We start from the raw sequence: 15,693 nt of genomic DNA on the forward strand, positions 1-15,693 counted from the left end.
AATGTCCTGTACAGCTGCAACATGACCTCCCAACTCCTGTACTCAATACTCTGACTGATAAAGGAAAGCATACCAAATGCCGCCTTCACTATCCTATTTACTGTGGATCCATTTTCAAGGAGCTATGGACCTGCACTCCAAGGTCTTTGTTCAGCAACACTTGTAGAAGTCCTGCTAAGATTTGCTTTCCCAAAATGCAACACCTTGATTTATCTGAATTAAACTCCACCTGCCACTTCTCAGCCCATTGGCCCATCTGATCAAGATCCTGTTGTAATCTGAGTTAACCTTCTATGCTGTCCACTACACCTCCAATATTGGTGTAATTTGCAAACTTACTAAATATACCTAACGTGTACATAAGAACAGTCTATAATATTGTTGTATGTTTATGTAGATTTTTGATTTGAAATTTTGAATTTGTGACTTGTGTAAGAGTATAATGGATTATTGACAGCATGCTCAAGTCACAAATATAAATGTAAGCAATATCCCCTGTAATTTTCCTTTGATGTATGTAGCCTGCTGCATTTCATATCCTTTATGACCACTATATGGTTGCTCATGTTCACATTTTAAAAGTAGCACTGGTTGTGCACGACCTGTTTGTTGCAGTGCTCACATTAGGGTAGTTTAGTGTAAGAAAGCAATCTTATAAAAAGTCATTCTTAAAAATACAACATTTTAAGTAGATGCAAATTTTACAGGACAGATCTGAATTCAATTACAAGTTGCAGTAATGCAGCAACAAAAACTATGCATGCTGGAAATTGGGGGGAAAACAGGAAATTGGAAATTCTCAACAGAATCTGTGGAATGAGGCATATAGGTCATCCACGTGAAACATTAACTTTCATTTGGGAAATTTTATGCTTGGTTTCAGAAGCAAAAAACATATTTTTAAAAAATGATTATTTGATTGGTTTCAGAATCTGTTCTTTTCTTCAACAGGGTTCCAAGCCATGCCAAATGCTCTTCGTCAAGGAGGTCCTCGGCCTTCTCTGCGGCACCTAACACCAACAGGAAATACTCAGGGTCCTCGAGGTATTCCTGGTGCACAGAGAATGGGTGAGAGTTTGCTGACTGAAGCATTTTGTCGTATTAATACACCTTCAAATAACCCGAAAAAAGATTATACTGGCAGTTGAGGAATGCATTCATGAAAATGGTTGAATAGTAGGTGAAGAGCCTCTCATATCTATTACTTTCAGAAGATAATTTATTTTAAATAACATTAAGTTTTACTTGCATTCCTTCCTAATAAGCTAGAATCACGTTTTTGGAAATTTCGGAGTAAGTCTCAAAGGAAATGTAGTGTCTGTTCTTTTAAATTCATATCTAATTAAAGAATTGTAAAGTTCTTCCCCTTTATATTAACTGATTTATCATTGTCAAAGAGTGTGGTGCTGGAAAACCACAGCTGGTCAGGCAACATCCGAGGAGCATAAGCTCTTCATCCAGGCCTCGGATGCTGCCTGACCGGCTGTGCTTTTCCAGCACCACACCCTTTTAATCTGATCTCCAGCACCTGCAGCGCTCACTTTCCCCCTGATTTATCAGTGTGTGTTGATGTTCCTGTTTAACAAGTTATGATTCTGATAGGGCTGGTTTCTTATATATGAATTTTTAAACCAACAACAGGAAGTCCTGGTGTTATTTCCTCTGATACCCTCTTTGGAGGAAGTGAACAATCCTAACAGCAAAAAAACATGTTATTCTTGGTTGTGGAAAGATTGCCGATTTCAGTCTTTGTTCTTTCTCCTGCTGGCTGCCCAGTGAATTATATCAAAAGTGCAAATGTTTGACATTAAGGGCATAATTTTGGATCTTGGGTCAGAATCCTTACATCAGGGCCAAGTGGAGGTGTCATGCAGTGTGTGTCATGTACCAGATATACTGGACCAAGTTTCTTTCTTAAACCTGCAGCTTCTACTACTTAGAAGGGTATGAGTAGTAGACATATGGGAACACCATGACCGCAAGGGTCTTCTGCAATCCACAAATCATCTTGACTTGGAACGATATTGTAATTCTTACATTGTCACTGTAGACCATACCAGTTCAAGAAGACTGCTCACCGTCTTCTCAAGGACAATTGAGAGTGGGCAATAAATATTGATCTTGCCAGTGATGCCCACATCCTATCAAACAAGAAATAATTTTAACATCCTGCAGTTAAGCGAGAGTGGGCTGTCCGCATTTTGAAGTTCTGTCTTTGTAATCTTTAAAAACTTTAGATTATATATTGTTGCTGCCTCAGCATATGTGCCAGCATTTTATAGGAGTGCCCCTCCACAGGAAGAGTTTCAAAGCCTCTGGTGTGCTGGCTCCAAGTGACTGGCTTCGTCCCTAATGTCTCAGGAATGTGGCATACTGAGTGGAAAATTCCACTGGTCCTCTTTAATTGGCTTCAGTGGACATTTACCTATCTCATGTGGTTACCTGTCACTTGCAGCACTGATTTTTCCCTCCCTCCAGGACACAGGCTTGATATTGAAATGATGTTGGCTAGTGGTACAAATTTCAGCCTTGAATGGGGATGAAATTCCAGCCCTGATTTGTCAGTATTGCATCTGGGAGACGATGCCCTAGTGGTATTATTGCTGGACTGTTAATCTAGAGACCCAGGAAATGTTCTGAGGACCTGGCTTCGAATCCCACCATGGCTGATGGTAGAATTTGAATTCAATAAAAATCTGGAATTAAGAATCTAATGATGACCATGAATCCATTGTTGATTGTCGGAAAACCCAATCTGGTTCCCTAATATCCTTTAGGAAGGGAACCTGCCATCCTTACCTGGTTTGGCCTACATGTGACTCCAGACCCACAGCAATGTGGTTGACTCTCAACTATCTTCTTGGCAATTAGTGAAAGGTAATAAATACTGGATTAGTTAGTGATGCCTATATTCTGTAAATGAAGTATTAGACTTGGTACTGATGTCCCTCTAGAAGGAAGCAACGACTTGCAGACCCTTATAGTCTACCAAATGCTGTCTGATCAGTACATTTAAAGCTAAGTCACTGCTATAATGTAGGCATGTGTGGCAGCCCACTTACACTTCGTGAAGTCTCACAAACAGAATGGAGACAAATGACCAGGTAGTATTGTCCAGTGATGTTGGTTGAGGATACATGTTTCAATGAATTCAGACACAATTCTGGCACAAATTCTTCAAACAAATTAAGTGGATCATTTATATCCACCACAAGATCTCCGTTTAAAATCTCACCAAAAACCAGGCACTTCTGACAGTGTGAGTGCTCCTTTGGCAATGTTAGCCTAGATTATTGTGTTGAAGATTTTGGAGTGAAGCTATGGACTCTTGATATTCTGACTCAGGTGATGTCAACTTTGCAGCTGAAAATACTGCAGTTATTGTTAACAAATGACTACTTAATGAGGTACAATATTTAGTTGAAACGTGCACATTCAGAGCAAAATGGGGGAAAGTTTCAGGGTTTCTTTTTATGGAATTGAGCTACAGAAAACATTAACATTCTAAGTAGTTTGTGGGGGGGTGGGTAGGTAGGGTTGTTAAACTGGTTTAACTAGTAGTTATATGTCAAAAGTTCATAATCGTTGTGGGCGGCACGGTAGTAGTGGACGGCACGGTGGCACAGTGGTTAGCACTGCTGCCTTACAGCGCCAGAGACCCGGGTTCAATTCCCGCCTCAGGCGACTGACTGTGTGTGGAGTTTGCATGTTCTCCCCATGTCTGTGTAGGTTTCCTCCAGGTGCTCCGGTTTCCTTCCACAGTCCAGAGATGTGCGGGTCAGGGGAATTGGCCATGCTAAATTGCCCGTAGTGTTAGGTTAGGGGTATGGGTGGGTTGCGCTTCGTCAGGTCGGTGTAGACTTGGGCCGAAAGGCCTGTTTCCACACTGTAAGTAATCTAAATTTGAGCTCATGGCTCACTTGAGTTGCTTAATCTCAGCCTTGGCAGTAGTAGGTGGTTTGGCCATTCTACTCACTCTCAGTCTAAATATGAAAAATCAGTCACGGTCTCCATGCCTTATTTTTTCCAGGGTTCTTCCAAAGTAATAGCAGATGGCTTTTCATAAGCCTGGCAATAGTCATCTGATTTCAATCGTTTTACTGGTGTATCGATTACCTATTATGGAAACAACATTCCTTGCCTTGAGATGATTTGTTCAGTATAATGATAAATACTGATCTTTTTGTTCAACTTCTTGTTACGAAAATCTCAATTATGCCTTTGATATTTCAGGATTATCAACGACTCAGAATCTGGCTCATCGTCCTGGAATTGCTGGCCCAGCACCAAGGGGTGTTCCACCTTATAAGTATGCTCCCACTGTTCGCAACCCACAGCAATCAGTAGTGCAACCTCAAATGGCCGTACAACAGGTACTGTAAGTTTATGAAATTTCCATTCAGTTATTGATGGAATATTACCTGAATTGAATACATGATAAACTGAACTAGTATAATTTTTTTGCATTTGGTCACTAATAAGGTGCTAACCTGGTGAAGCTACAAAAGTTGCAGGCCAAACAATATGATTAAATTAGATTACTTATAGTGTGGAAACAGGCCCTTCGGCCCAACAAGTCCACACCGACCCTCCGAAGAGCAACACACCCAGACTCATTCCCCTACATTTACCCCTTCACCTAACAGTACGGGGCAATTTAACGTGGCCAGTTCACCTAACCTGCACATGTTTGGACTGTGGGAGGAAACCGGAGCACCCGGAGGAAACCCACAGCAATTGATAGAAAGTATTAAGTGATTTCATAACCAATGGATCAGATTTAAGCTCTGCAGTCCTGCGAAATCTAACTGTGAATGGTGGTGGATAATTAAACAATTCACTGAAGAAAAGAGCTCCTCAAACATGTTTTTGCTTAATGATTGGAGAGTTGAGTACATTACTGCAAAAGATAAGGCTCATTAATTTGCATAAATCTTCAGCAAGAAGGACTAAATGGATGATCTGGCTCAATGTCTTTCAGAGGTCTCGAGCAACACAGATGCCGGTCATCAGCCAATTAAATTCGCCCTATGTGATATCAAATAGTTAGAGGCATTGGATACCGCAAAGGTTTCAACAATTTGGCAATAGTACTGAAGTCTGTGCTTCAGAACTTGCCATGCCCCTAGCCAAGCTCTTCCAATACATCTACACACTGACATCTACCCAACAATGTATAAATTGCTCAGGTCTGTTCTTTACTTCAACTCCCCTTCCCACTCTGCCAAGGACATGCAGGTCCTGAGCTGCCTCCATCGCTAAACCCTTACCACCCGGCCCCTGGAGGAAGAACACCTCATATTCCACTTTGGGACCATGCAACCACATGAGATCAAGGTGAATTTCACCAGTCTCCTCATTTCCCCTCCCCCCACATTATCCCAGTCCCAAGCCTCCAACTCAGCACTGCCCTCCTGACCTGTCCATCACCTTCTCCCTCACCTTCATCGACGCATCGCATTCTCAGCTCCCTCCCTCCATCAAAACCACTCCTCTCCCATTTATCTCTCAGCCCCCTCACCCACAAGCTTCATTCCTGATTAAGGGCTTATGCCCGAAACATTGATTCTCCCGCTCTTTGGATGCTGTCTGACCTCCTGTGCTTTTCCAGCACCACACTCTGGACCCATATTCTGTCCGTCATCAGGCCAAATCCAACCAGGCCACTTACTGCCAATCAGTCTACTCTAACCATTAGAAAAATTATGGAAGAGGTAACTAACACTACTATCAAGCAGCACTTGCATAGCAATAACCTGCTCACTGACTCTCAGTTTGGGTTCCACCAGGATCACTCTGCTCCTGTTTTCATTACAGCCTTACTTCAAACATGGACAATAAAGCTGAAGTCCAGAGATGAGATGAAAGTGAGTGCCCTTGACAGCAGTATCACGTTTGACTGACTGTGGCATCAAGGGTCCCTAGCTAAACTAGAATGGATAGGAGTCTGGGGAAGTTTCTCCACTGGTTGAAGTCCTATCTGGCAGAAGGAAGTTGGTTGTGGTTGCTGGATCTTGGTTAGTTCAGTCAGGACGTCTCTGCAGGCGTTCTTCAGGGTAGTGTCCTTGGCCTAACCATCTTCAACTTCATCATTGACCTTCCCCCCTCCTCAAGGTCAGATGTTTGCTTCTGATGTTAGTGTTCACCATTTGCGATGAAGCAATCCATGCCTAAAAGCAGCAATACTGAGGCAGTATCCAGGTTTGGACTGATGTGGCAAGCAAGATTCATGCCATGCAAGGGCCAAACAGTGACTATCTAAACATCCCACAAGGCGTTCAATGCCATTACTATCATTGAATCCTCCACTGGCTACAAGAGCAGATCAGAGATCTGGGATCATGTCGTGAGCAAGTCTTCTCTTGCCTTCCCAAAATCATATCTCCATCTACAAGGCATAAATCAGGAGTGCTTTGGAATTCTCCCCACTTGCCTGGGTGACTGCAGCTCCAACAAGCTTGACACCATTCACAATTAAGAAGCCTGCTTGACTGACACCACATTCACAAATATTTACTTCCTGCACCACTGACGCTCAGTGTACCATCTATAAAATGCGCCACAGAAATTCACCAAGGCTTGGTGCACATAACTTCCAAACCTACAGCCACTAATATCTAAAAAGATGAGACCAGCAGATACATAGCAATACCACCACTTGCAAAATTACCCTCCAAGCCACTCAACATTCTGACCTGTAAATATATATTGCTATTCCTTCAGTGTTGCCTGATTTAAATCTTAGAAATCCCTGCCTAATGGTTTTGTAGATAGTTGCAAAGTAGATGGACTGCAGTGGTTCAGGAAGGCAGCTGGCCAACATAATCTTGGTAAAATGTACCAATCTTCAAGAGGTAGGTCTTATCTTAACTGCTACCTACCAAGGATAACCAACAGATGTAACCCTGGTGTATTAGGAAAACTGGGGAAAAGTTTATCCATGTCACTACCTTCTCAGCGGAAATTTGGGAAGGGCAATAAATGTAGGCCCACATTCCCATAAATCAATTTAAAAATAAATTAGTCTAGAACACACTCATACTAACTAGTGCCAGAGTTCTTGTGTGGAAGTTGACTATTGTGCCTTGTCTATGGAATGCTCTTGGTCGTGGGGGGAAAGAGAGAAACCATTTAGCTTACTAATTACTGTGATTTTTTTTAAGCCCTCTCAATCTGCAGTGCTTGTACAAGGACAGGAACCTCTGACTGCCTCCATGCTTGCTGCAGCCCCTCCTCAGGAACAGAAGCAGATGCTTGGTAAGTGAAATCTGAAGCCCATCTGCCATGTGGCTGCAATAAAAATGAATCAAGTCTTGGGTATGGCTTTGAGTTGTCAAATATTGAGACATCATTGGAAATCAAAAGTGCTGGATTTTTAATACAAATGCAAAGTGATTGGTAAGCATGCATTGACTTCTCAATTATCTGCTGTTAACTTCAATTCAGTGACAGACCTATCCTGTTCTGTTCCATTTTCAGGTGAACGTCTATTCCCCTTGATCCAGAGTATGCACCCTTCCTTGGCCGGAAAGATCACTGGAATGCTCCTAGAGATAGATAACTCTGAGCTGCTACACATGTTGGAGTCCCCAGAATCACTCCGGTCAAAGGTATACTGATTCAGATTAGTTATTATGTGGCTGTTGGTAAAGACTTGCTTTAACATCCAAATGACTGCTCTAATTTTAAAGATAATAGGACATTGCCTGGGCTGAGATGAAAATGGTTTTCAGCAAAAAGTACACCCATCTCTCTGGATTTTAAAGCTGCCTGACAATTTGCTTGTTCCTGTGGAGGCTCATTTTCAGATCCTCCTTTTTGATTGTGGGTTGATCCATTGACAATAGCAGAATCTGAGGGTGATTTTTCCACACAACAAATAAAATTTATACATGGTTAGGTTTTCCAGGTCATGCAGGGGTATTTGGATGTGAAAGCCCAGTACAGGCTGGGTGCATAGCAATAATTCACTAGTTAAGATTTTTTGAAGACTCGATCTTTTTCATGCAAGTGAAATTTCAAAGAAAGATATCTAACAACTTTATCAAAATATTGAGAAATATTACTTAGAATCATAGAATGCCTACAGTGTGGAAACAGGCCATTGGACCCAATAAGTCCACACTGACCCTCCAAAGAGTATCCTTACCCTATTACTCTACATTTTTCGTGTCTAATGCAGTTAACCTACACACTCCTGAACACTGGGCAATTTAGCATGGCCACTTCCCCTAACCCACACATCTTTGGATTGTGGGAGGAAATGCGGAGCACTTGGAGGAAACCACACAGGCACAGGGAGAATGTGCAAACTCCACACACACAGTTGCCATTGGCTGGAATTGAACCCGGGTCCCTGGCGCTGTTGGTGCTAACCACTGAGCCACCATGCCATGCTGCCCCATTTAATGAAATGCTGTACACATTGTATAGCGAGTTGTGATTTGTGTGTATATGCAATCTGTCTTCTGCAGGTTGAAGAAGCTGTGGCCGTACTACAAGCTCATCAAGCCAAGAAAGAGGCTGCCCAGAAGGCAGCTGTGGTTGTAGCTACATCCTAATTTGGGAATGAGCTGTGCAATGGTAAGAGTTTGAATCATTGATTGACCTCCAATGTAGGTCAGTTTTTTGTTGACTGTAATTTAATTGGTGGAGGGGATCCCATAGATCACATGGGATTCAGGATGAGCTTGCCAGTTAAATACAAATTGACTTGATGATGAGAGATAGAGGGTGGTGGTGGAGGGTTTTTTTTTGAACTGGTGGCCTGTGACCAGTGGTGTTCCACAGCGATCGTTATTGGGCCCAGCTTTCTTTCTCATTTATATAAATGATTTGGATGAGAATATAGGAGGCATAGTTAGTAAGTTTGTGGATGACACCAAAATTGATGGTATAGTGGACAGTGACAAAGATTATCTAAGATTACAGAGATCTTGATCAGTTGGGCAATGGGTTGAGGATTGGCAGATGGAGTTTAATTTGGATAAATGTGATGTATTATATTTTGGTAAAACAAACATAGGCAAGACTTGTACAATTTGTGGTAGAACAGAGAGAAGTGGGGATTCAGGTACACGATTATTTGAAATTTCTGTCACAGGTAGACAAGGTGGTTAAGGTGTTTAGCACACTTACCTTCATTGCTCAGATCTTTGAGTACAAGATATGGACGGTCATTTAGAGGTTGTACAGAATGTTATGAGGTATCTTCTGGAGTACTGTGTGCGGTTCTGCTCATCCCACTTTAGGATGGATATTATTAAATTGGAGAGGGTTCAGAAAAGATTTAACAGGATATTGCCAGGAATGCAAGGTTTGAGTTATAAGGGGAGGTTGGTTGGGCTGGGACCTTTTTCACTGCAGTCTTTTCCCTAGGGTAGGGAAATTCAAACCCGGGGGACATATTTTTAAGATAACAGGAGAGAATGATTTAAAAAGGACATGAGAGGCACCTTTTTTTTTAAACACAGTGGTTCATGTGTGGAATGTACTGCCAGAGGAAGTGGTGGATGTAGATACAGTTACGACATTTAAAAGACATTTGAATAAGTTCATGAATAGGAAGGCTTTGGAGGGATATGGGCCAAATGCAGGTAATTGGGACTAGTTTGGTTTAGAAACATGATTGGCATGGATTAGTTGGACGGAAGAGTCTGTTTGAATCTATAAAATGTGTCGCTGAAAACAGCATAGGAGGTCAGGCAACATTGAGGAGCAAGGGAGTTGATGTTTTACGCATAACCTTTCATTAGAAAGTGAAGGGGAAGGTGGCTGAAAAATAAATGGGGTTGGGCTAGGGGAAAGATAAGTGGGATGGCATAGGTGGGCAAAGGTAGGTGTTTGTGATCAGTCAGTGGAAAGTGTGGAATGGATTGGTGGGAAGGAAGATGGACAGGTAGGTCAGATCAAGAGGGTGGAGTCTGTTTTCATGCTTTATGACTCTGTGCCTACAACTGATATTTTTTCTAGCCTTCCAGGACAAGGGGACCATAGTTCCTGGAGAACTAAGCAAAACTACAGGAACAGAAAAATGACATGGGAGGTTTGACCCTGACCAGAAATGTGACATGAGAGTTTGTCCAATATCACCAAAAAAATATAAATCACAAGTGCCCGTGAAAGAGGAAGGGAACTCCAACAAATATAGGATTAAAGTTTTACTTGGATCAGTATTTGTTTTTCATTGCTGATTTATGCAAACTGTTTCCAGCAGAGTCAGAATCTAGATTATGTTTTCCTTTTGCTGAAGAATTTGTGACAATTTCCAGAACAAAAGTATTTTTTAAATTAGTGCTTATTAGCTTTGAGAAATGTGGTAGTATTTCCAGATTCATTGGAGGACAATTCTTCTAACAACAGTGTACTAATGGTGATTGGTTACTTGATACAGTATTAGATCTCTGGGGGATTATTTGTATAAAAGTGACTATAATATTATTAGATGTAACTTATCAAATAAATCAAAGTCACCAAGGATTTAATTCTAGTCTCAGATTTCAAGAGCTTTGTTTAGGAAGCTGGACAAGGATTGTCCTAGAAAGCAGGGTTATGACAAAATAGAATGGTTTTAAAACCATCCTGATGGAATAGCTGAATGGTTGTGCAAGGACAAGTAAGACTTGACCACAAATACTCATACAGTTAAATAAACATGGTTGTCACAAAAGGGATCAGTACTGAGTTGTGAGACATTAGAACCTGCTATCAAAGTGGCCAGTAAGCTATTGGTGAAGACAAACATTTGCAGTAGCAATGATAAAAACATTTTTAGTTTTGTTATAAGTAAGTGCAATTAAGGATTGCTTAGTGCTGTTGAATTTCTGCTACTCATTTCAGGTGAATTTCCTGAGCACGACAAAGATATTATATTTCTACTTTACATTAATCTTCACTCCAGCAGATTGCTGTGTTACATTAATGCAATAATGCATTAATTTCCAAGTTTTTGTGGATGTCAAACTAAAAATGTGAGTTTGAGGAGGTTTCAAAGAGGCTACAAGGAGTTTTGCAGAGTAAGCGATCAAGAAATGGCAGACTATAATAAGTGGAAGGTTGTCCACTTTGGTTGGAGGATTGGAGTGCAGAATGGAAAGTGTTGACTTCTGTCCAAAGTGATAGATCAACAAACATGTAGAGTTGGACCCCATCTACCACCCCCTGAGAAAAAGAATGGGAAATTGCATCACTACAGGAAATGATGTCACCACAGGAAATGACATCACCAACTAAAGAAACCCAAACATATAAATAGAAAGCAGGAATTATCAACAGTGCTTCACCCAGAGGCCCACTGAAGATGTTACTTAGGGTGACAAAATGTCTGGAAATGAATTTTTCAGCTCAGCGATCAAACCTACATCCAGAACCTCAACCTGAGCTACAAATCTTCTCAAAACTCACTAACTGGTTTACTAGTTGGTATTTTACTTTGGATTCAATCAGTTTTATTAATTTGAAAATAGTAACATTGTTTGAACTGTAGTTTCAAGTTCCAGTAATATTCCTATTATATGACACACAGCAAGTAGGTGGTTCTGGTAAATCAATAATGCTGGTTACCTATTGCAGTTTGTGATAATTAGTCAGTATGAAATAAAAACTTGTTGACTTACAGTGCAATATGTTGAGGCTTCAACCTTTGAACCATCTAATTTTTTCACTGCAAATACTGAAGGAAATGTACTTCATTTTGCAGATAATTCTTTTGCAGTCATTTCTAACTGACAACATGGGTATTTTTATATAGTAACAGCGATACATGGGGTGAGGGGAGCTATCGGAGATTCAGTCATTGGAAAGCTCCAGTTGGAGAGGAGCCAGAGAATGAAATGTTTTACTTTTTTTTTGCAGATTGCCAACAACCAAGGATTCCACAAGTTTTGATTCAGATATATTCAGACTGGATGCGTGGATAGTGCTTAGCTTTGAGAAAAAAAACAAAAAACATTGCAAAATTTCAAATAACCAGATCCTGAAACATTTTAAATGTACCTTAAGAATTTAAAAGAAATATATTTTGATAAATCAAACTATAAAATTATCAAGCAGGGCACCACTTTGATTTAGAACTTGTTTTGTTTTGAAAATGGATATCTGTGGCCAGGATAGATTTATTTATTTTTTTCCTTCTCTTTAAAGAACAGGAAATAAAAGGTTAAGGGTATGAGAATGGAGCGAGATTTTATTTTGCAGTTGAGTTTTATCATTTAAGGTGTGTTTTAATTTTTAAAACTCAAGTTTGCCTAAATCTGGAAAAGTGTGTTTCTGATTGGGGAAGGGAGAAACCAATAAAGAAACTCTTTCACTACAGTGTGTCAGTTGTCATCATTTGCACTTTAATTTGATCTTTTTCCATGTTTTATTTGTTAGGTTTTGTAGTTTAGTCGACTATTAAAATTAGGGAAGTGGAACTTCAGAAGTAAAGAATAATTATTTTAAAATAATGATAGAATGCTGATAATACCTTGACACATTTGCAGTTTCTCATTGAAGTAGCAGTAGATACTAGATAGGAACTCCAGGGCTCTGGCTTGCACAACATCAGTGGGTCTGTCACCATCATATAAGTCGACTATTGTTCCACCCTCATTTTCAATTTCCTCCAAACTGAAAGGAAATCTTCTAATAAAAATGTTAAAAATATTTAATGGCTGTGAACTGACATTGGGATGCTTGAGTTCAGAAGTAGGTGATGGTACTGCTTCTCCTTTAATAATGGGGAAGTCTGTGTTGTTGCCCTGGTTAAAACACTGTGTGAATACTTTCCAAACGGGAAAAAATGTAACTGAATCAATGTGCATCTCCTGATGGTTTAGAAAACTGAGACCAGTAGTCTCAAGAGACGATTCACTTCAGTTTGGAGGAGAGAATATAAGACAAGCAAATGTCGTGAAAGTGTAACAGTTTCTTTTGAATGATCAGTTCTGCCTCACTTGAAATAAACATTGTATTCAAACATGGTGTAATGCATGGATTTGCCAGTTTTGTCTTTGCTTCCACTTGCTGTCATAAGAAAATCTGGAAACCTTTCATGATACAAATCAAACAGGACTACAGCAACATTAATTAACAGCACAAATATTAATCAGGATATCATTTTAAGGCAGATTTGGCATCAATCATACAGATCAGCCCATTCCTTTGACATTAGAATTTAAGCATTTTTACAGTATGAATAATTGTTCCAAACAAATAACTGGAAACATACATGATTAGATTAGATTAGATTACTTAGTGTGGAAACAGGCCCTTCGGCCCAAAAAGACCACACTGACCCACCGAAGCGCAACCCACCCATACCCCTACCTTTACCCCTTCACCTCACACTACGGGCAATTTAGCATAGCCAATTCACCTAATCTGCACATTTTTGGACTGTGGGAGGAAACTGGACCACCCGGAGGAAACCCACGCAGACACGGGGAGAATGTGCAAACTCCACACAGTCAGTCGCCTGAGTTGGGAATTGAACCCGGGTCTCTGGCGCTGTGAGGCAGCAGTGCTATTTTCTATAATAGTCACAATAGTCTATAATAGAACACGACGGCTGGAGGAGGAGCGCCAGAACACAACAACACGACGGCTGGAGGAGGAGCGCCTCATCTTCCGCCTGGGAACCCTCCAACCACAAGGTATGAATTCAGATTTCTCCAGTTTCCTCATTTCCCCTCCCCCCACCTTGTTTCAGTCGGTTCCCTCAACTCAGCACCGCCCTCCTAACCTGCAATCCTCTTCCTGACCTCTCCGCCCCCACCCCACTCCGGCCTATCACCCTCACCTTGACCTCCTTCCACCTATCCCACCTCCACCGCCCCTCCCCCTAGTCCCTCCTCCCTACCTTTTAGCCTGCTTGGCTCTCTCTCTTATTCCTGATGAAGGGCTTATGCTCGAAACGTCGAACTCTCTATTCCTGAGATGCTGCCTGGCCTGCTGTGCTTTGACCAGCAACACATTTGCATCTATAATAGTCAAATCAACAATCCTATCTTCTAAACCTTTACAAATAGCTAATAAAATAAGGTTAAATTTCAAGGCAATTTTTTGCATTGTGGAGCAAATTTTCCTTAGTGACATAGAATACAGTTTTCAGAGCAAATTGCTCAAGAAATTCTAGTGATAAAACTCATAAAATTAACAAAAGCTTGTCTTGAAAATGTATCATTTTAGGCTTAACAAAATGCTTCTTGACTTAAGGAACGCAAAGTTAATTCTGTCTTCTCTGGATGTCTCACTGTTCCAATATCAGGATGCAACCTGGTTTCATGATCCATGAGTGTAAAAAGTGCATTTCATGTGGTGGTGTCAGACATTTTTTTTCATGCAATTTAGATACTGTAACTAAGGATTGATTTTATTTTCTGATTACATGCCATAAGCTGCAAAGTTAACATAGGATTACAGGCCTTGTGTATAAATGACATGGGGAAATTGTGAAAATATAAATCATGAAGTCCTGATGGGTCAGAACTGTGACCTGAACAAATCTGGAAATGGATAATTCCAGTTTATGAAACTGAATTTGTTTTTCATTTAATAAACCGTTATATATAGCCCACATCTATAAATAGAAGCGTTTCCAGCATTGGGGAAATGCTAAGAGACTATTTTAATCAAATCATAAAGATTGATCACAAATCCATTCAAATAAATTTAGGTTTGAGATCCATAAGAATAAACTTGATATTTCTTCCTACTTTTTATCCCATGCCTGAAGAGGTTCTGTTTGGAATATTGTTTCAAAGCAATCGGATGCCGTCGGGTGTTTTGTCCAAGTCTCTATTGAGCATTCAATATATTAGCTAGTCAACATCATATGGAGGCCCAGTGCTGTCCATGCCCACTTTCATGTATGAACACTTTGAAGATGTTACTGGGTATCTCTCCCTTCTCTGACTGAAAGTTTGTGATCCTGATTGTAGTTCCTAATAAAATCCACTCAGTGTAGGTTACTGATTGAACCTGAGACCCTCATTGTCTATTTGGTTCAACCTTAACTTCCGAATGATGTTGATTTTTTTTTGAGAAATGTGAATATGGAAACTAATGCACATTGGGAATTGGGGAATAAAAGTAGGCCATTCAACATTTTCAGCTTGTTTTGCTTTTCAATTAGATTTGCGGATGGTAACAAACTGATTGGGGCAATTGAAGGAAGTAGCCAGAGGATACAACTGCTGTAATTGCAATCTCTATAAATATGTTGATAATTGCAAGATTCCACATATTGAAAGGAAACTGAAACACCATGCCTCCCCTATGAAAGGTGTAAAAATAGCTACAGATTGAGGAAATTGAAAATAAACTTGAGCTAATTACCAATTTACAGTGAAGCAAAAATAAATGTATTGCTGTATTTTATTGCCAAATCAAATTATAAATCCAAGGCTGTCACTAATGTCCTGCATTAAGTTTGGTTCATGTACAAGTTCCAGTCATGGAACACTGCAGAAAACAGGTCAGAAGCTTGATTTTCAGTGTCGAAGGCTTTATGGAATACCCAGTTGAGAAAGGAACTGAATGAGAAGGAACCTGATAAAAGATATTTTATAGTGAAACCAGTACACAACGCTAACAGAAACAGATATAAGGTAAAGTAACCATAGTTCTATTCTCTCATTCAAAAATGATGTGGAGGTGCTGGTGTTAGACTGGCATGTACAAAGTTAAAAATCACACAACACCAGGTTATAG

The 15,693-nt window shown here is 40.3% G+C and overlaps 1 protein-coding gene across 2 annotated transcripts in view; it reads left to right on the forward strand.

The window, feature by feature from the left end:
• LOC132829832 (polyadenylate-binding protein 4-like) overlaps nt 1-12,310 on the forward strand; it is a 44,140-nt gene extending 31,830 nt beyond the window's left edge. For both annotated transcript variants that reach the window (XM_060847205.1, XM_060847206.1), the window contains 6 exons: nt 952-1,068; nt 4,234-4,373; nt 7,164-7,257; nt 7,480-7,610; nt 8,475-8,583; nt 11,854-12,310. In XM_060847205.1, the coding sequence (XP_060703188.1) occupies nt 952-1,068; nt 4,234-4,373; nt 7,164-7,257; nt 7,480-7,610; nt 8,475-8,561 (569 nt within the window). In that variant the 3' untranslated portion in view covers nt 8,562-8,583; nt 11,854-12,310. The remainder of the gene's footprint in view (nt 1-951; nt 1,069-4,233; nt 4,374-7,163; nt 7,258-7,479; nt 7,611-8,474; nt 8,584-11,853) is intronic.
• The last annotated feature ends 3,383 nt before the right edge of the window (nt 12,311-15,693 follow it).

Source organism: Hemiscyllium ocellatum, chromosome 30, assembly GCF_020745735.1.
Source record: "Hemiscyllium ocellatum isolate sHemOce1 chromosome 30, sHemOce1.pat.X.cur, whole genome shotgun sequence".
NCBI classification, from domain to species: Eukaryota; Metazoa; Chordata; class Chondrichthyes; order Orectolobiformes; family Hemiscylliidae; genus Hemiscyllium; species Hemiscyllium ocellatum.